This window comes from Halichoerus grypus, chromosome 6, assembly GCF_964656455.1.
Source record: "Halichoerus grypus chromosome 6, mHalGry1.hap1.1, whole genome shotgun sequence".
Classification (NCBI taxonomy): Eukaryota; Metazoa; Chordata; class Mammalia; order Carnivora; family Phocidae; genus Halichoerus; species Halichoerus grypus.
In genome coordinates, this window is record NC_135717.1 from 46,191,522 (window position 1) to 46,211,840 (window position 20,319).

General features: G+C 56.0%; 1 protein-coding gene across 7 annotated transcripts in view; it reads left to right on the forward strand.

The window, feature by feature from the left end:
• PFKFB3 (6-phosphofructo-2-kinase/fructose-2,6-biphosphatase 3) overlaps window positions 1–18,831 on the forward strand; it is a 77,898-nt gene extending 59,067 nt beyond the window's left edge. For 2 of the 7 annotated variants that reach the window (XM_078075115.1, XM_078075114.1), the window contains exons 3-16: window positions 346–442; window positions 1,104–1,170; window positions 1,701–1,775; window positions 2,142–2,198; window positions 4,371–4,495; window positions 5,185–5,392; window positions 5,667–5,813; window positions 5,975–6,079; window positions 7,646–7,775; window positions 8,477–8,539; window positions 8,666–8,730; window positions 10,561–10,734; window positions 12,163–12,185; window positions 14,645–18,831. In XM_078075115.1, coding sequence (XP_077931241.1) covers window positions 346–442; window positions 1,104–1,170; window positions 1,701–1,775; window positions 2,142–2,198; window positions 4,371–4,495; window positions 5,185–5,392; window positions 5,667–5,813; window positions 5,975–6,079; window positions 7,646–7,775; window positions 8,477–8,539; window positions 8,666–8,730; window positions 10,561–10,734; window positions 12,163–12,185; window positions 14,645–14,687 — 1,379 coding nt within the window. In that variant the 3' untranslated portion in view covers window positions 14,688–18,831. Of the gene's footprint in view, window positions 1–345; window positions 443–1,103; window positions 1,171–1,700; window positions 1,776–2,141; window positions 2,199–4,370; window positions 4,496–5,184; window positions 5,393–5,666; window positions 5,814–5,974; window positions 6,080–7,645; window positions 7,776–8,476; window positions 8,540–8,665; window positions 8,731–10,560; window positions 10,735–12,162; window positions 12,186–13,670 lie in introns of all 7 variants that reach the window. The other 5 variants (XR_004916588.2, XM_036090045.2, XM_036090047.2 and 2 more) reach the window with 5 other exon arrangements.
• The last annotated feature ends 1,488 nt before the right edge of the window (window positions 18,832–20,319 follow it).

The following is a 20,319-nucleotide window of genomic DNA, read 5'->3' on the forward strand; positions in this document are numbered from 1 at the left end:
GGCTGCTGGGTCAGCAGGAGAACGGCCGGTCTGGACCCCGGGGGGGCCGTGCGCAGAAATCCTTGCTCCTGTCGCCGCGTCACGCGGTCTCCTGAAGCTGGACTGCACCGGGGCGGCGGGAAAGCAGGCCACCATGAGCAGCGTTGGGCCTGGGGATGCTGGGCTGCCTTCCCGGCTCACGGCCCTGCACGGGGGTCCACTTGCTGGTGTCCGTGTCTTAGCGCCATCTCGTTCAGGTTGGCGTGGGTGTGTTGGCGTGGTTTCCTTTTTTCGAGAGAGTTGCGGATGTGTGTGGCTCCTTCCTCCCCGGGGGTCAGCTGAGGGCCCTTGTCTTTGCCTCCGCAGTGTTCAATGTCGGGGAGTACCGCCGGGAGGCCGTGAAGCAGTACAGCTCCTACAGCTTCTTCCGCCCCGACAACGAGGAAGCCATGAAAGTCCGCAAGTAAGGCCCGGGCAGCTGCGGGGGCCTGCACTTCGGTTTGCTTTGCTTCCTGAGGGCAGGTTCTGTAAGAGAAAGAGGAAGTGGGCCTGTGGGAGGAGGTCTGACCCCGCCTCCGAGTGTATTAGGGTCATAGGTCTCAGCCTCTGTGGGACTCACTCCTTCATCTGCTCCCAGGGGGTCCGGTTCAGCTGACGGTTGACAGAGATCAACAGCCATGTCTCACTGAGAATGAACAAAATCATTTTTGTGGAAAATCTTCTGTTGACATTTGAAAAGGATTTTTTTTTTTTAAGCCCGGGAGGTCATGAAACCCAAGTGCCGTGGTGCCCAGCCCTGACAGCTTTTTAGACTCACCTGGGAGCTTGGGGCGATCCTGAAGCCAGCCCTACCCTACCTAGTGCTGTGGGAATCTCTGGGCAGGACCTGGGCCTCAGTTCTGTAAAAGCTCCCCGTGAGATTTCGGTGTGCAGCCAGCCACGAGAACTGTCTCCCGAGGGTGACTAGCCCCCCGTGTGAGGCCTGTGGGTCCGTGCAGGCCGGGCCTGGCAGTTCAACGGTGGGCTTGCTGGTCGCTCTGTTCATCGCGAGGACTGGGGGGCTGCTTGGCCGTCCCCCGTGGGCTGGTCTGGTCTGAGGCATGCATTCTCTCTCTGTGTTGCAGGCAGTGCGCTCTGGCCGCCCTGAGAGACGTCAAAAGCTACCTGACAAAGGAAGGGGGCCAAATTGCAGTGAGTCTGGGGCCTTGGCCGGTTCTGCCGCGGCACCGTAGCAGGATGGTGCTCTGGAGAGAGGAGGGTGTAGACGCGGGCCAGAGCAGTGCCGAGAGCCTTTGCAGGGACAGGTGCCCCGGGCCTGAGAGTTCGGGGGGGCCAGGGGCTAGAGCAGCACAGGACCCAGGAAGGTGGTTAACCGGGAGCAGACTCGGAGCACAGCCGGTTGTGTGCTCTGCCCCCCTCCTCTGTGAGGGCCCCAGCCTCCGAGGCAGGCTGGACCTGGGGTGGCTCCGCCATGGTAGCCAGGGTCCCTCCCCCGTACCTTGCTGTTGTTCATTTGCTTTAAGTTCTCTTCCCACCTGTCCGGCTGTCCCTGAGTGCCCAAGGCAGTGGGAGGGGCGGGAGGGGCAGGGCGTGGTCTCTCCTGGAACCACATTTTTGGCTTACACCTAGAGGTGACAACTAGGCTGGCCTACTTGTGGTTTGGTAAATACTGTTCATCTCAAACTTGGGCTCTCTTCACTGCCCTTCTTTCTCCCTATTAGGTTTTCGATGCCACCAATACTACCAGGGAGAGGAGACACATGATCCTTCATTTTGCCAAAGAAAATGATTTCAAGGTGAGCCAGACTTCTTGTCTTGCTCTGGAGTATGCAGGAGCAGGGAAAACAAGCACCTCAGGGATTGGCTGATTCCCGTGTCTGGGGCACCTCTGCTCCATGCCTGGTTCTTTACCTCCCACTGCCCTTGTTTTGTAGCCTACAGATTGGGCCTTACTGGTGGGGGCCCTGAGGGGTTACCGTGACTAGGAAGCAGGGAGGGTGAAGGACTCGGGATTGAGCAAGTGGTTCATTTTATGTGTTGGGTATTTATAAATGGGGTACTTCCTCCTCAAATGTGGTGATGACATCACAGTGACACCAAAGTCAGCCCTTTGTGTTAATCACATTTGTTGTTTCCTAACTTTTCGCTTTGCTTTCTTCCAGGTGTTTTTCATTGAGTCTGTGTGCGATGACCCTATGGTTGTAGCCTCCAACATCATGGTAAGACCACACAGGACCCCACTCTGGGGTGGCAGTGAGAGAAAAGTGGGGAACCAGATCAGGCCCAGAGCAATAACTAGACACTGAGAGCGAGCTGACTATCCCAGCTTGTTGGTTTTGTCTGAGAGGTGGGATCCAGGAAGGCGGGAAGTGCAGAGTGGTATTTAATTTAGAAGCATGTTCTGTGACCTGGACTGGCTTTATCTGGGGTCCTTGCAGACATTTGGCAGAAGCAGTCTTTGCGGGACATAAGAGATAAAGCAGGGGACTGGGAACAGTTTCTGTGAGTGGCAGTAGCTTGGCAGCCGGGTGGGGACAGGGCTGCTTGGGACAAAGGGCAACTTACCCCTCCAGATGGGAAAGGAGACAGCGCGGGCTGGACTCTTCAGCTGTTAAGGTCCTTAATCAATAAGAATGATCGAGTGTTGATAAAACTCCGTAGGACGCAGCCAGAGTAAAAGGCAGAACCCCCAAGAGTGGGAAGAATGGAGGTAGTGAAACAGTCTTCCTGCCTTTGCATCTGCAACATTCCCTTCTCCTCTCCAGTGCCGAGGGGGAGGTTTACCCAGATCGGTTGAGGATAATTGGCAGCTTAATTTAATTAATTCTTAAATTTTGCCACTCGAGAGCAATATATCATAAATGGAAACAGTTACCATGAAGACTTTATCACAGGTCACCTTCTCAAGTAGATAATTTTTTCTCCAGCTTAAATACATGAGACCAAGATGTGTCTCTAATGAGAAGCAGGTCTGATGCTTGCACAGGGAAGGCTCTGGTTTGCTGTACACAGCGTGTGTCTTTAGAGGGTTGCTGAAGATTCACTGGCTTCTGGTATTGGAACTTTTCTCCAAGGTAGTGGGAATATTTACAGGCATTTCTAAGAAATGAGTTCATATTTCAGGAAGGGCTATTCAAATTGTGGAAGATCAGTCCGGATTAGTTTCAGCGCATCCAAAGGAAGAGGCTCAAACTACGGGGACGTAGGACAGAAGTTGCTGTGATCTGAACAGAGGGTTTTGCTGTGTTTCTCCGGTTTGGTTCTCCTAGTCCCACTTGGTAGCGAGGCACAGTGCAGGTGCACGATTAAATTTTCCGCAGCGAGCAGTCCCCACGTGCTCAGCTGGGAGCTCACCACTTATCTCGTGCTCTGTTAACACATCTGGTCATTTGCCCCATTTCAGAAATCCGTGGCTCTGCTTAAGCCCGGAGGCAGCTCTGGAGCTTAGGCCTTCCCACTGCGCTCTTTGTGGCGGCCGTGCTAGGGAGAAAGGGGTTTGGGAACTTAGATCGTTTTTCACTGTGGTAAAATATACGTAAGACCAGATTTGCCGTCTGACCCGTGTAAGTGTTCCAGCCGTGGCATTCAGCACGCTCACATCTCCGATGCAGCGGTCACCCCCCCGATGGGCAGAACATTTTCATCTCCCCAGACTGAGACTCTGCACCGTGAAGCACCTAACTCCCTACTGAACTCGGGTTTTTGAAGAGTGTCGGCCTCTCTCGCAGTACTAGTTGTTGTAGAGGAAAAGAACACCTGCATTAACAAATTCTGAGTTTCCCTCAAATCTGCCCGATTGCTCAGACCTATCACTTATAGGAGATGGCGGGTCCGAGGGTTGTTTCTGCTTCACCTCCTTCCCAGGAGAGCAAACCTTCGAAAGGACAGGGCGTGTGGGCTAGGTGGAGAAGTACTAATTGGGGACCAGTGACAAGCACGTGCTGCCCCATATGGGTGGTGGCAGGAAGAATGGTGCCTGGTGTGTAGGGCAGGGCCTCGCTAGCTTCTCCAGAGCGTGCCTTTGCTAACCAGCCGCCTACTGTGCTTATCCAAAACTCGAGCTGAGGGTTGGCGGTCTGGTGGCGACCTGGCTACTGGGTTGATCTGAATCGTGGCCCATTCAGATGTGTTCATTAGAATCCTTGTGGGTTTCCTGTCTCCATCCTTCCAGGGAGCGATCCTCTGTCTCCCGTGGGTGCTTTCCCAGTGTAATCATCCGGCTCTGACTCAACCCCTGGTATATTTCTTTTTTTCCTCTTAAATGCCGGGTAGGATCATCATTATTCTGAGCTGCTCTGTACTTTCCCTATTTGCAAGCCCCAAATCCTGCTTCGTCTAAGCAGAAAGCCTTCACAGCGTGATTCATCAGCTGCCTCTTTGTGGTGTTACAGGAAGTTAAAATCTCCAGCCCGGATTACAAAGATTGCAACTCAGCAGAAGCTATGGACGACTTCATGAAGAGAATCAGTTGCTATGAAGCCAGCTATCAGCCCCTCGACCCCGACAAATGTGACAGGTAATTCCTAAGAGATGACCGTTTTGAGTCCCCCACTTTAGTGTTTTCTTCCTGTCCCCACAAAGCACTTGCTCCTGGATACTTTCATCAGTTCTCTTTTAAAACATCTTTTGAAAACATCCTTGGGCGCCTGGGTGGCTCAGTTGGTTAAGCGACTGCCTTCGGCTCAGGTCATGATCCCAGGGTCCTGGGATCGAGTCCCACATCGGGCTCCCTGCTCAGCAGGAAGCCTGCTTCTCCCTCTCCCTCTACCCCTCCCCCTGCTCATTCTCTTTCTCTTTCAAATAAATAAATAAAATATTTTAAAAAATAATAAAAAAATTCTCAATTGCGTATTCAGTGTCAATGTTTCAGGTGCTCACTATGTCGAGGTGTGGAAGGTGCACATCGAGCCCCATCTTCCTCTTGTCCCTTTGCTGTGTCCTTTCTTTTCTGTTCTGTTCTCTTGCTTTGCTGTCCCCCTCTTCTGGGAAGCATCGGCCTCTTGACCACGCCCTGCACACTTATTCTCTGTCTCTGAGACAGCAGACTCCCATCCGTGCCCTCACAGAGCTCACAGCCAGACGTGGTGGTTTTGTTGGGGCTGAGTCTCTGTGACGGGCCTGGGGCCCTGGGGTTCACACGCGGGCCGGCTGGGCTGGGCTGTGCGGTCTGGGGACTGCGGGTCAGCTGCTTGCCTTCCTGTGCAGGGACCTATCCCTGATCAAGGTGATCGACGTGGGCCGGCGGTTCTTGGTGAACAGAGTTCAGGACCACATTCAGAGCCGCATCGTGTACTACCTGATGAACATCCACGTGCAGCCCCGCACCATCTACCTGTGTCGGCATGGCGAGAGCGAGCACAACCTCCAGGGGAAGATCGGAGGGGACTCGGGTCTGTCCAGCAGGGGCAGGAAGGTAGGGGGGAGCAGGGGACAGGGCGGGCTGCTAAGGGATGGGGTGTGTCCCTGGGTGTGTAGTGCACGTGTGGCAGGGGGGTCCCCGGGTCTTCGGGGAGGATGTGCCTGCAGGGGCTGCTCCTCAGTGGCTCCCGGGCTCCTCCTCACTGATCTGATGACAGCAGAGCAATGTCCCTGCCGTGGAGTGGGACGAGTCCTGCACTGCTTCTCGGGGGGTGGGGGGGCAGGAGCTTGAGTCCAGCGTGTGTCCCTCTTTTCCCGTGCCCTCTCAGTTTGCAAACGCCCTGAGCAAATTTGTGGAGGAGCAGAACCTGAAGGACCTCAAGGTGTGGACAAGCCAGCTGAAAAGTACCATCCAGACCGCAGAAGCCCTTCATCTTCCCTACGAGCAGTGGAAGGCGCTCAACGAGATCGATGCTGTGAGTGCCGGGACCCGACCTCGGCCGTGGGAGGTGGGGCGCGGGCGCGAGAGGGCAAAGAGGAGGTCTCTTCCCACTGAATCTGCCCGAGATGAGGGCCCTTGCAGACGTGCACGTGCTGTGTTGAGCGATGCGCGGTGACATCTGGGTGTCCCCACCAGGGTGTTTGCGAGGAGATGACGTACGAGGAGATCAAGGACACCTACCCCGAGGAGTATGCTCTGCGGGAGCAGGACAAGTACTACTACCGCTACCCCACCGGGGAGGTACGTGCGCTGGCGGGGCCCTGCGCCTGCTCTCTGTGTGTGACAGCCGGGCCCAGTCGGCTCCCTTCCTGGCGACGGGGCGCAGTAGCCGAGGGGCAGAAGGGCTCTGCATCCAACCTCCCGCGTACCCCTTCCGATGCTCGTTCCTGGTGCTCTCAGCTCCCATCCAGTCTTCCTAAACCGATCCTTGTAAACAGCTCCAGGCAGTACAGTTGTATTTCCCCGTGAGCAGCCGCCAGATGCGTTTCTCTGAAGAGTACGTAGTGATGTGGGAGGCAACGTCAGTCGGGGCGATCATTCGCTCGGCACGAGGGACCCCCCCCGCCGGCTGCAGGCGAGGTGGCAGCATGTGTCATCTCAGGTCATGTGTACTCACTGAGTCGCGGCCATGTGTGGCCTTGTCTGGCCGAGCGAGCAGGGGACGGAGCCTCTGGAATGCGGGGTGCTCTGGGGGTCTGCTGCAGGCCACCGGGGACACTAGTGGGTCCTTGCTGTCTGCAGGCTCTCGGTCTTTGTCCTGCTCCATTCCCTCCACTCCATTCCTGCCCTCCTGTTGTGCTCAGGGCGCTGACCTCCTCTGTGGCCCTGGCCCCCGTTCTTGGAACCTGATTAGTAAGAGAAAGCGGGGGAACCACAGAGGGAGAGGCGTGAGTGGGAGCCGTGGTGGTCCTTTTTATTTTTATTTATTTATTTTTCTTAAAGATTCTATTTATTTATTTGAGAGAGAGAGAATGAGAGACAGAGAGCATGAGAGGGAGGAGGGTCAGAGGGAGAAGCAGACTCCCTGCCGAGCAGGGAGCCTGATGCGGGACTCGATCCTGGGACTCCAGGATCATGACCTGAGCTGAAGGCAGTCGCTTAACCAACTGAGCCACCCAGGCGCCCTGTGGTGGTCCTTTTTAAAAGCCACCCATCAGCCCCTTCTTTTTCAGTTTCTTTTTATTGAGAGGAAATTCACACAATATAAACTTCCCCATTTTAAAGTAGACGATTCAGTTGTGGTTAGTGCACTCACAATACTGTGCAACCGTTACCACTAATTCTAGAACGTTCTATCACTCCCAAAAGAACTGGCAGCCTGTGACCCCCACCCCCAGGCCCTGGCAACCACGGATCTACTCTGTGTGTCTGTGGGCATGTCTCTTCTGCATAGTTCATAGAAATGGGGTCGTATAACACGTGGCCTTTTGTGTCTGGCGTCTTTCACTTAGTGTTAACGTGTTCAAGGGTCCTCCACGTCGTAAGCGTGTGTCGGGACGTCATTCCCTCCCCCATGTGGAGGATCAGGGAACAGCCGTGAGAGAGAGAGGATGGTTTACGTTCCTCTCGGAGGACTGCTTTTCCACATCCTCACCCACAGGGGGACAATCTCCCTTTTCTAGGAAGCCAGTGGAGGTGGGTCCCCCGGCGCCCAGAAGGGATGCGCCACGGAAACACCACCGGCTGTAGATCGATTCTCAGTTGATTCTGTGTCCCCTGGTTTCTGACCACAGGAAGGCATGGCCCCCACCCTTCCCTACGTGCACCTCTATTCCAACGCAGCATCCCTGTCTGTCTGTCTTGCAGTCCTACCAGGACCTGGTCCAGCGCCTGGAGCCGGTGATCATGGAGCTGGAGCGCCAGGAGAACGTGCTGGTCATCTGCCATCAGGCCGTCCTGCGTTGCCTCTTGGCCTACTTCCTGGATAAGAGTGCAGGTGCCGCCGTCCTCCCAAGCCTCCTCGGGATGGTGGGGGCGATTAGGAGCCAGTCGGGCTCCCCAAGAGGGAGGAGGGAGACTGGCCTTGGAGTGTGGGGCTGCTGCAGACCAAGGCCTTCCCCACCCAGGCCACACGGGTCATCTGTTGTGCTGCTGGGTGTTGGGGCAGGCCTCCTGGCCCAGGGCTTCCTGGCCAGCCCTCGGGAAGGCCTTCAGAGCACGGTTGATGCACAGTCTGGTGGGCTTAAGGGCTTCGCGAAACAGCCTCCTGAAAGTCCTCAGCTACTCACATCTCAGGGGCTTTGGGCGGGGGGCCGGGACAGCGCTTCAGCCCACCTCTAAAGAACAAAGCACCCAGAAAATTCATGAGACTTAAGAGACTTAAAATTTAAGCCTGTGTCTACCCAAGCTTCACCCGAATCCCCATGCACCTAAACTGGGGAATGACTTTTGAACTCTAACGCACGGCGTGAGGGCGGGTTTGGGGTTGGTTTTGATCGTGTTCTTTTGGCTAGGGGTTTCTCCTAGGGCCGCCTGCCTTGAGCAGGAGTGGCGTGTGTGTGGGGTGGGGGGCACGGAGACACGCTCGGCCAGGACCGCGAGGGCGCCGACGCCGTGGCCGAAGCTCTCCCTGGGGACCTGCAAGTGTCTGTCCTCAAGGCTCGTGTCTCATCGTGAGGCCCTTTCTCTTCTTTTCAGAGGAGATGCCTTATCTGAAATGCCCCCTTCACACTGTCCTCAAACTGACACCTGTTGCTTACGGTGAGTGTGGTGACGCAGCCCCTGCCACGCCCTGCTTCCCTGGGACAGTGGCTCCTGGTGGCTCTCGAGTGGACGTGGCCTGTCCCCTTGAACTGGAAGCCAACCTCTGTCCCCACCCTCACGCAGGCTGCCGTGTAGAGTCCATCTACCTGCATGTGGAGTCTGTGAGCACGCACCGGGAGAGGTCAGAGGTGAGTGCACTCCGGCTTCCCCCTCCATCCTCCATCCTGGGAGGGACTCTGGAGTGACAGGGCCAGAGGGTGTGAGCCCCGGGGAGGCCCCCACGTCACATTACCTGTAACTGCGCACCTGCGTCCTTCAGCACCGGGTTCTCGCTGAGGGAGTTTGTTGGAAATCGGCCGGTCTTTGTGACTTTCTCCCCTGCCTTTCCTTTTCATTTGTGTGTTCCTGCCCTGTCTCTGTATGTGGCTTCTTGGCTTTTTCTTACTTTCCATATTTCCCCCCCCGCCCCCCATTTCGATGTAACCCAGGAAATGGGTATTAAAGCGGAAGACACATTCCGCTCTTGCAAGCATAACTAGCACAGCCAATGTCTTCCTTTGGGGCGACTGAGACGCCTTTCCCGTTTAGAGTGACTGGTGCAAACGGGATTAGCAAATGCGCTCAGTTGTCTGCGGACGCTTAGGTGCAGAATTAGCAAGAAGACGAAAGTTGTGGCAAGGGGGTGGTGGGACTGGAGAGGCGGTGTGGTTTGCGAAGTAGGGACTTCAGGGACCACTCGGTGAGTGGAAGGTTTCTTCAGGAGACCCCAGGCCTGGTGGCATCTGATTTCCCCTGGGGAGGCCTCACCCTTGGGGGGGCAGCCAGGTTGGAGCCCCCACGGGCACAGCAGTCCGCTGCCCGGGCGTGGTTGGGAAGGAACATTGGACTTACTTTCCACCGACTATCTGTCAAACCACAGCGCTTCGCCAGTTGACCCTTTTCTCTTCCACGGAGTGTGATGTTCCCGTCCGTGCAGGACACCTACCTCCCTGTTCCCAAGGAGCTTGGCCACAAGATTTTGGCATGAAAGTCCCAGCTTCCACCAGCCGTTGCCTGGCTGGTTGACCAAAGGGAAAGGAGGATGGGCAGCCAGGCTTGGCCCTGTGGCGGCCCCCGCTTCTGAACGTGGGTGGTGGGGTGAGGAGCGGCCTCCCAGCCCGACTCCGCCAGCGAGGCTGGGCCTCCACTGGGCTCCGATGGTCCCTGAGCACCTCGCTGTGTGGAACTGGGGCAGTGTCTTGAGGGAGACTGACCTCTGCTCAGGCTCCTGGGCTGCAGGCTGCAGAGTCCCGGGGCCTTGGGACAGAAGTCCTCGCTCCTGTTGCGTTGTCACTCGATCGGAAGGCTAGTGTTTGGCCCTGGCTTGCCGTTTCTGCCCACCTCCGATTTTCTGCCTCTTTGCTCTCCTGGCGGGGGTTGAAGCTTGCATTTCTTGTCCTAAGCCGGGGTGTAGTAATGGAGAGCAGGAACCATCCCGTATCTACTGTGCGCACCCTGGCTCGCGGTCAGTGGGGGGAGACCAGACCCGGCTCCTCCCCTCTCCCCCTCCTTGCTGTCCCCTCCGTGGTGACCTGAGCCTCACACTCAGGCCTCCGTTCCCCTTTCTCGGATCTCTCAGAGGCTGGCAACAAGGTTCTTTCCTCTGATCTCATTATCTGCTGTCCCTGAATGACTATCCACAGAGTTGGTCTTGCTGTCCGTCCCTCACCTGCTTTGTGAACGTTGCGTTTGTCCGAGTGGGCGTCTTGGAATGTTTCGGGAAAGGGGCTCAGCACATCCTCCCTCGTTCTTGCCAACTGGGAGTCACAGGACAGAATTGCAACCCCGTGGTCCCAGGGTCAGTCACCGTGGTCAGTCTCGAATCTGTAAAATCCAGAAGCAGAGAAATGTGTTTTGTTTGGTTTTGGGGTTTTTTTTGTTTTGTTTTGTTTGTTTGGGTTTTTTTTTTTTTTTTGGCTTATTTACCTCCCCACTCCTTGTAACTGTCGCCTTCTCTCTTTTGTCTTTGTCTCGCTTAGGATGCAAAGAAGGGACCTAACCCGCTCATGAGACGCAATAGTGTCACCCCACTAGCCAGCCCCGAGCCCACCAAAAAGCCTCGCATCAACAGCTTTGAGGAGCATGTGGCTTCTACCTCCGCTGCCCTGCCCAACTGCCTGCCCCCGGAGGTGCCCACGCAGCTGCCCGGACAAGTGCGTTGACCCCTTTCCTTTCTCACAGTCAGTGTGGGGCGGGAGGAGAGCCCCCCTGGGGGCAGCGGTGGCCTCAGACCCAGGCCTGCGTGTGCGGGTGGGGGAGGGAGAGGACATGGGGATCCCCCCCCCACCGAGGTTTGTGGCACCCTGGGGTCCTTCCTTGCTGACCACGGCTGCGCGCGTGCACGCCTCCTTTCTGAGCAGCTGTTCTTCCCAGGGCAAAACGGGGCAGAACAGGAGAAATGGCCAAGTGTCTGGGTCCCACTCACATTCCCGAATACTTTTTTTCTCAAACAAAATTGAAGACAAAGGCCTAGTTCAGAAGTCTCCCTTCGGCTCTGGGTCGTTGGCCACGCGTGGCCCGAGGACATCTTTTCTGTCCCAGGCCGATGGCCGAGGATCTTCCTTCCGTGCTTCCTTGCGCGGTCCCCGTTGTAGAAAAGCATGTTCTCCAGAGCCGGGATAGAGCCTGGGCAGCCAGCCTCGCAGGACGGGCTGGGAAGAGCGACTTTTCACACAACACGGATGCCACATAACCCACGTAGTAAAGACGCTAAAAAGCAAAAACCCAGCTAGATTTCACTAGTTTAATTTGCTGTGAAGATGAAAAGCTGATGGATGTTGGCTCTTGGGCATTAAGACTTATTTTCAGAAGAACATCTTTTTCTCAGTGGCAGCCAGGACTCTTTGCCAATACGGGAGACCTAGAAATTCCCAGGCACAGATTTGGGGGCCACCTCGAGATTGCCCCCCACCTCCACCCACCACATCTGGGCTCTTCACAAATAAGTCACAGGCTGGATCTCAAATCGGATTTGAGAGCTCAGTGCCGAGGCCCCCGAACTCTTGCTGCGTTTCCCCTGAAGCTCATTTAAATCTCGTGGTGTCTGGACTTGGCGTTGTGGGGCAGAGTGCCGGGCAGCCTCAGGCAGGCCACCGAACCACAGCCTCAGTTTTCCCGTCTGTGGAAAGGGGAAATAGCACCTACTGCAAAAGGCGGGTCAGACGAGGTCGTTCGCGCTGAGCGTCTTACACGGTGGTGGCCGCCCCGGCACCAGCTGTAAGATGTTACCGTGTCCTTTTATGAAAACCGAGAACTGAAGTGGTTTGTGGGTGACATTCAGTTTAGGCGTAAATTGTGGGGTCACGGTTGGAAGTGGAGGTTGCTGCCACAGATACTTGGGGGGACTGGCCTGGGTCGGGGTTGGGTGGCATGCTGGTCACGGAGGACGCGCGGCTGGGGCGCCCCCGACTCTGACAGGACAGTCCTTGGAGGCTGCCAGGCCGGATCCTCAGGAAGTCTGGAAGCCATTGGGTGGGGCCAGGCTGGTCCCAGCAGACGATGTCCTGGTTTCAAATGACTCGGGGCCTGTACCCTGTCCCTCTACTGACTTCTCTCTCTCTCTCCACTTTTTCTCTCTGCAGCCTTTGCTAGGGAAAGCCTGTTTGTAAGTATTTTTCTCTGAATAATTTTGCTCCTCGCACCTCTTTCTCCTTGCTTGCCAGTTTGGCCTCCCGCCTGATAAAATGTGGAGGACGATGACAGTTTTGGTCATACCTGACAGAGAAAGACGGCCTTGGGGGAGGGGGAAGGGGATTCATGAATTTTTAGAAAAAGATGCAAGAAGCAGTGTGGCCCTGCTGTCTCCTGTGCGTCCTGCTGCCCCGCTTGCCACAGCTGCCTTCCTGCACGTCCCTCGGGGTCCTCGTTACTGTTAGTACTTGCAGTGGGCCTGGCTTGACATAAACCTACCTTTTTCCCTCGAATCCCATTTTGGCGCCAGGCTAGGTCTTAATGCCCGATGCATCATCTTTTAAGTTCTGTGCCTCCTCTAGGAGAGGCCTTTCATGTTGAAAGGAAAAGTAACCCAGGGCCTCATCTGCAAAACAGAGGACAGGCTCTGCGGGGTGGGGGGCGGGGGTGGGGTGTGGTGGGCCTGCAACCCTGCAGGCTCTCCCTTCTGTGGAGCAGAGACCCACTCCCCTGGGGCCTCCAGGACCCTGGCTCTCTGGGGAGGTCTGTTTGGGAACCATTGCTGTGGATCTGGTTGTCCCATACCAGCATCTGTTTAGCCTTAATGGTCACAACCAGCATTGGGTGCAGCGCTCGAATCAGACCCATTGGTTTCCCCTGTCCTTCAGCCGGAGTTCTGCAGGAAGTCTCTGGTTAAGTGTCAGCCGGAACAGAGCAGCTGCTAGATAATTCAGTGTGTCCACTGCTCCGGTGGCCCCCGCCACGGAAGGAGCCGAGGCCTTCCATCTTGGAGTTCCATTAACAGCTGCCGTGATACACCCCCTGCCCCAACCCTTCCGGTCACTACCTGCCCATCCTCCCTTTTGCTGATTGGGTGACCTTGACTAATTGATGCAGAAATGGAATTGGCTTGAGGAGTCCAGCCTGTGAGCTTGAAAGTGTGGCTTGTTCTTGGAAAGTGGTCGTTTAGCATCATGCTGGGATTAGGGGGCCCCACCTGCAGCGAAATCTATTTTGCGATGCTTTACAGCTTGCGGAGAATGGGCTTGCTTGCATATATTCCGTGTCTTTCGGCCTTAATAACTCCAGGAGGTCTGTAGGGCAGTTCTGTCCTTTTTTACCAGATGAACGAGGGTAAGGACCTTGCCTCCGGCCGTCCAGCTAGTCAGTAGCAGAACTGGGACTTGAGTGGGTCTGTCTCCCTCTCCTGAAGGCTGCCTGCCTTCTCTCTGCTGGCTTCTGGGAACGGTCAAGGCACTGTTCACCTACCGCTGACCGGGGCACCCGACGTTTGAGGCCCGTGGGGCACTGCCCAGAGCTGCTTGGATGTCCTTTCTAGCTCTTGCAGCCTCTCCCATGCACCTGCTCTCTGCAGCTAGCGTGTGTTTACTTACTGGTGGGCCTGTCCATGAAACTCAGTCTTAAAGACAATCTGTCCCTGTCTGGTACCTCCTTGAAGCCAGGCGTTGTAACCGAGTGCTTCTAGAGCAAGAGTTCTCCTGGTGTGAAAACTAGCCTTTGGATTTGGAGGCTTCTACTTTTGCATCTGTGCACATCCTGTTCCTTTTGAGCCATGGCCTGATGTTGCCAGGAAAGACACCTTCCTGCTGGGAGGGTGCCCCTCGGGCACATCCTCCCCACCTTCTAAGGTTGAACTTGCCTGTCTCCGTGGCTCATAGTGCCTTTGGCTAGAATCCCTCCAGTTCAGCAAAAGTGTTTCCTCTGGACCCGTCGCACCTGCACCAGCGTCCAGCCCCACCTGGGAGTGTGAGGCCACGTCTGAGATCGCAGATACCCACTTTTACTACTCAAGTCAAACTGAGCCCGGTTTGGATCTTGGTTTTTATTACCCTCCATCTTTGGACTTCTGGACAATTCTAGCACTTCTGCTTCCTCGTCTGTAACATGGAGACAGGAACAGTACAAGGTGTTTTGATCATGAGAATATAGACGTGGAGCTTAGCAAAACGTCCAGCACATAGTCCGTGCCCGGCGGACACTAGCCGTTATCACGGGACAGACGGTGCCCTGTGCTTTGCCGGGATGCCCAAGGTGCTTGGGTTCGCGCTCCCTCTGCATTTGGATGCCCCCCTGTTCCTTCTGCACGGGCCAGTGGGGTTTCTTCTCATGAGCAGCAGGAGCACCAGGAGACTGGGGAGTGGGGAGAACCCCTGGGGGCTTATGGGTTGTGGCCTGAGGACACCAGAGAGATTGTGAGATCGTGGTTTCCTGGTTAAACAGGCCCGCCTGCCGGGTCGGATGCCGCGTGCTGCCGTCCTCCCCTGTGGGCGGCGCTAGTGCTCTGGGCAGCAGACCATCGGGCATCCTTGATTTTTAAATTTCAAATGCACACAAAAAAGAAGATACTACTAAAGATGTTTTGTTCTGTTCTTTTCCAACATGTTCTTCCCTTCCCCCCACTATGCTTGAAAGACGAACTGTTTGTCACATTTTCTCAAAGTTTTCTCCTTACTAACCTTGGAAAGGTAAATGGCTCGGTGCATGCCCCTCTCTGTCCCCTCCACCTCTCCCTGAGGCATGGCATCTCAGCCTGTCCGGGCATCTCGGTCTGTGTGGAGACTGGCCATTGTCAAGTCTGTGACTCATACACCCCGTGCCGGAGAACACGTGTTTTTTTAAGAGCAGCACCATTGTCTCGAGGTCCTCTCTCTCTCGTTTCCTCGTTTCCCTCCATATGGCCTGAGCCAGGGCACCATGTGTGAGTGATGTGACGCGGCCCATGCCTGCACTCCCCAGTGTCATTGTTGCATTCGTCATCATCCGTGGGTGTGCGAGGTCAGAGGGCCGGGTGGAGCCAGGAGCTGCAGTGGGGCCGGGCGGCGCCTCGAGCTCCCTAAGTGGCGCGCTGCAAGGCTGCGAGGTCCTCCCGGGGAGACCCCCACCCACAGACACCACCTCACGTACCTGTGACCTGAGGCGGCGGTGGCCTGGGCTGAGCGGGGGCTGCGGGTCCTGCGCGTCTCTTCTGTCCAGGCGTCCCGACCGTGGGCCCTTGGTTCTGCACGGGAGCGGAGGGGGCCGCCAGGATCCCTGCACCCCTGTGTGCCCGCTTCCGCTCCCCTCTTCCCCCGCCCCCTTCACATGGCCTGGGCAGAGACAGGAGGGGAAAGAGCACTTGGACCAACTGTTTCCTTTCTTGGCGGGGCGGGTGGAGGTGAGGCGAGGAGCGTGCCGTGTGCCCTGGCAGCTGCCGTCTGGCCCCAGCTGACTGAGAAACAGGTTTTTAAGGGGGTTTTGATCCTGGTCAGCGTCGTAGGTAGGGGTGGGACTTCCAGCGAGGACTGCTTTTGTTAGAACAGGAAGAGAGCTTTAGTGACACGCGTCCTTCCCTGCCTGGCGTCCTTGCCTGGCTCCTCCCCGGTGCCATCCGTCCGGCCAGTGGCACCCATGTTCTGGGTGCCCGGCCCGTTCCTAGAATCTGGGGTCCAAGGGCCGGACGCGCGGTCTACTTGAGCAAGTTGGGAGGAGAGTCCTTATGCTTCGTTGGAGGGCCCCTGGCCCATCTCCTGCCCGGCTTTGGGCGGCTGGAGTCCCCTGGGGGCGGGTGGGCCAGTCTCCAGGCTCTAAAGGGCCGAGGGCTGGAGGGCTCCTTAAGTGCGGGCGCTCGGTGTTGCCCGGAGCTCCGACCCACGAGAGCTGCCTGTTCTCCCACGCCTCCTAGAAGCAGGTGCCAGGCCTCTGCCCCGAGGGCCCTCGCCCGGCCTTGCCCAGGCCCTTCTGTGGGGTGATGCTGGGCTTAACTTCCACCACGGCCCTGGAGCCCACCTGGGCCTTCTTCCACCCATTTGGCGATGACGCTCTTCTGGGGTCGTGCTCTTTGTCTGAGGGAGGGACGTGGTCTCCATCGCATGGCTTTAGTCTTTTTGGCTTTAGGAAGCCTCGTGGACAGGAAATAATAATTCCCTTTCCTCGCCCCTCTCTTCTCCTGGAAACAGAACATGAAAGGCACCCAGAGCAGCATCGACTCCAGGACACACTGAGGCCGGACCCGGCGGTTCCATTCCAGTTCCATTCCTGCAGCTTAGTTAGTGCTTTTCCCATCTACCCAAGGCCAGCGATCCCCAGGACTTCTTCCGGAACGGGGTGGGTGGGATCGAAGAGGGGCCTGCTGGTCAGAGAGAACCGGGCCACCGACCGCGGCAGGGCGGCCGAGACCCCAGGAGGCCTCTCCCGGGGGCGTGCGTGGGGTCCGTGCCCTCTCCCTGGCCTCACTGACCCTCCGCACAGCTCAGGATGATGAGCCGTCGAAGAGGAGCTGGGAGAAGGCCCCGAGGAGGGGATGTTGGCCTCCACGCTGTTTTGTTTTGTTTAGTTTCTATGATCCTGACCTGGTATGTTCCCAGCTTGGGGAGATGACACTCGGTCCCAGAATCCTAAAGTTAAAGGGGGTCCTAGATCTCAGTTGCTGAAGAGGAAGGGATGGTGGCAACCTTGGTGAAAACTTTTACAAGGCTCTTCTGTGCCTCGTGGCTCAGACGTTGCCTCGTGGAGGAAGGATTCAGGCCTGCACGGGGCTGGGGCCGGAGGTGCAGGGAGAAGGCTCTGAGCCAGACGCGCCTGTCTGATCGGCAGCCACCTGCCGCGGGGCCACACGCCTTCCTTCCTGGGTCTGCGTTCTGCCTCTGGAGATGCTCAAGGACAGTCTGGCTGTGTCGGCAAAAGGAAATATTGTTCCAGAAGAGCCCCAGGGCCTCCCCCATCCCCCTCCCCCCCGAGCTGCTTGCTCTTGCACTTTTTTAACTGGCAGAAGGCGGGATGGGAAAGTTGCACCTTCTCTTCAGGAACCTCGATGTTTGGGGTTCGTGCCCTTGGAGGCTGGAGCTCGGAAAGCATGTGGGGAACGGGGCATGCCCATGAGATGAGCTCAGAGGGACCCCAGTCAACCAGCGGGCAGCAAGTTGTTCGGATCCTTGCAAGACTGACCCGGGAGATGGAGCAGAGATGATCACGGCTCTGGCCTCCTTCCTTCAGGATGTTCATCGTCTCCCTGTGCTTCCCACGTGGGGACGGTGGCCCAGCCGAGACGTCCCCTGCGGCCGCGTCCTCCAAGAGGCTGTCTGTGGTCTCCTGACGGGACTGAGCTCAATCCTGCATATTTTTGTGGAGCATCTGCTATACACCCAGCACGGTGCTGGGTTGCTTTATTCCGAAGAAGAGAATGTCCTCGCTTGCCTTTGGCTCCTGTGGCATTTTTGGGGGTGGATCAGACCAGGGCTTGTGGGACATGTGGTTCTGAATACCTGTAGTTTCTGCCTACTGGTTTCTCCTTGCTGCCTCCATGGACTGGGGATGAGCAGGTGTCCTGAGGCCCAGAAAAAATGATTTGGAGACTCCGTGGTAGAATTTGCCCAAATGACCCTTTGAAGAATCTCTAAAAGCTGGTGCCAAAGGTCACTTCCCTTGCTTGCCCTCTGCTTTCGAGTCTGACAGTCTCGCCCCTCTAAGCTGACGAGACATGTACCGGGAGTGGGGTCGGGGTGTGGGGGTGGGGGACTCGGACATCCAGAGCGGGGACTGGACAACGCGTGTTTTTCTGGTTGGGGTTCAGTGGGACATTGGGACATGCTTCCGATACCATACAATCAAGTTCGTGGGTTTCACACCGAAACATTCAGGTCCTCCCCCATTCTTCCCCAGTTGGGCACTTTGCCCGAAACGATGTCTGTGTATCTGTGTTCCTGTGTGACCGAAGATGGGTTATTTTCCCTTTCCTGCCGTCTTGAGTCTCGTCAGACGGCAAGTGTGTGTGCACAAGCGTGTGCTTGTGGGTTGGTCGTATTTTTAGACAGAGGGGCCTGCAGCTCTGCTCTTGAGAACAGCTTTCTTAAGTCCCCCTTTCTGGCCTCCTTGTCATGCTGGCTGTCAGAGCCGACTCTTGAGTTTTGACCCTTCCTACCGATCCACCTGGGGCTGTGTGTGGGTGCCCTCCCCCGGCCGCCAACTGCTGAGGTCAGTACCTACGGAAGTGAACATCCTGAACACTTGTTTGTGAGGGCCCAGATGGGGCGAGAGGACATAAACATGGAAGAGGAGAGAGACCCCAGAGAGGTCAGAATGCTTCCCGACTGAAAGCCGGGATCTGACTCGAGGCGCTGGACGAAGCGTGTGTTTGAGCTGTGGTCATAGGGCTACTGATACTCTATCACCTCTCCCCCCTTACCCCCCAAAAAATATCTGGGACCAATTTTGTTAACTCAGCATAGTTGTTTTTGGGTGGGCTTACCCCCTGTCCTTACTCTGTCCTGAGACCACGGGCGAAGCTCGTCATTCGCGGGGAGAAGAGAAACAACCACACCAATGATGTTTTCGTTTGTAATACTTGAAATTTATTTTTTTATTATTTTGATAGCAGATGTGCTATTTATTTATTTAATATGTATAAGGGAGCCTGAAAATAGAATGCTGTATAGATCGGGTTTAGTTGTTCGTTGGTTGGTTTGGGGGCCTTTTACGTGTGACTTACGACTTTCTCTGTGTTCTGTATATTGTCAGAATTAATGACCTGGGATGAGGGTGTGCCAGCTTTTCAAACGGGATGCTTTTCAGAAATTTGTATATTTTGCAGTCGCCAGAACAATAAAATACCTGGTTGAAATACACTGATGAAGTGCACCTCTGATCCTTTTCTGGGGGGGTGGTGGCGGGGGGGCTCGTGGGCAGAGGAAAGCGTTTAGTTGACCCTTGTGGTCAGTGTACCAAGTGTCTACCACTGGGCTCTTGACTGACCTACCACCCATCCTCGTCCTTTAAACGGGACGCGTGGGTACGGATTGCCGACGTTGATCCGTACAATACGGATGTCCCTTCCCCGCGCACAGACCGGCCCGTGTGTGCGCCCTTGATCCGGAGCCCCTTCAGCAGAAGCGTGCTCACACAAGCATGGCCGCACGTGATGGCCCCGGGCAGAGTCACAGGAAGGCCTTTGGTGTTAGGTTCTGGGGTCCTTTCACGTCCCTGCCCTTCCCCCCACCCCATTGTCGCCCCTGTCATTTCTACAGGGAAAAAAAACTCAGTCGAACTTCTCAGGCCACTCCGCCATGCCTGAAGCGAGGTGTTTGACTTGAGTACCTTCGTCTCTATAGATGAGACCCTCTAATGCAGGCAGGGCTGGGGGCTGAATGAGAAGACCCGTGGCCCCCGCTGTTACACGCCGGAAACAGACCTTGCTCCCAAGTTAGTCTTTCTGCCTCGCTGACGCTTTCTCCATCTTAGCTGCCAAGAGACCAGGAGTCAGCGGTTTGGCACCTCCATTTTGAAATGACTTCCGAGGTTCTCTGCAACCGGCATGGTGGACAGAGCATTTTGGTCAAGGGCCTCGCCTGGCACTCGGAGCACAAACACCCACCGAGGGCTGGGCCTGACCCACACATCAGGCCAGCCTCTCAACTTCAGAGCCCATGGTGGAGCGCTCGTGACGTGTTGGGTGCGGGGCTCAGGGGAGCGGCCTTCACAGATGTGGATCTCTGCCCCTAGATTGGGGCCGATCTCTCAGGTCATCTACCAAGGAAATTAGAAGGGGGTCCTGGAAGAGGTATGCAAACTTCAAAGCCCTGGGCCTACCAGGTGGTGGGAATCTGCAAGTATCATGACCTTCTGGGCAAGCTCTGAGATGCATGTGTGACCTTGGGTCAGGGCTATAATGACAGAATAAATATTGACGAAAGGGTGACCAGGTAGGCAAGTGGGGGGAGAAGAGGGGCAGAAAGCTGCAGGAAGGTGAATGCCAGAAGGAAATTGATGCATTACTGAGGTCCTAAATACGAGCCAGACACGCTGTGGCTCTTTGTACCTTGAAAACCACAGTAGGAATTCCCCTGTAGCAGATAAAGTCATTATGCCAAATACTAACTGCTGCAGTGCTGAAGATTTAGTTAACCGTGTTCAGTGATCCTTAGGGGTCCCCCAAGGGGTCAGTCTGTTACTGTCATGCCTGTTTTAGGGATGCGGAATTCGAGACTCAGTGAAGGTAACTTAGCCCTTATCTTGGCAGGTAAATTTTAGTGATTCTAATCCAGGTATCTGGGACTCTAAAGTTTGCGGCTTTAACCATTATAGAATGTCCCCTCCACGTCTCCTCGGTCTTTCCC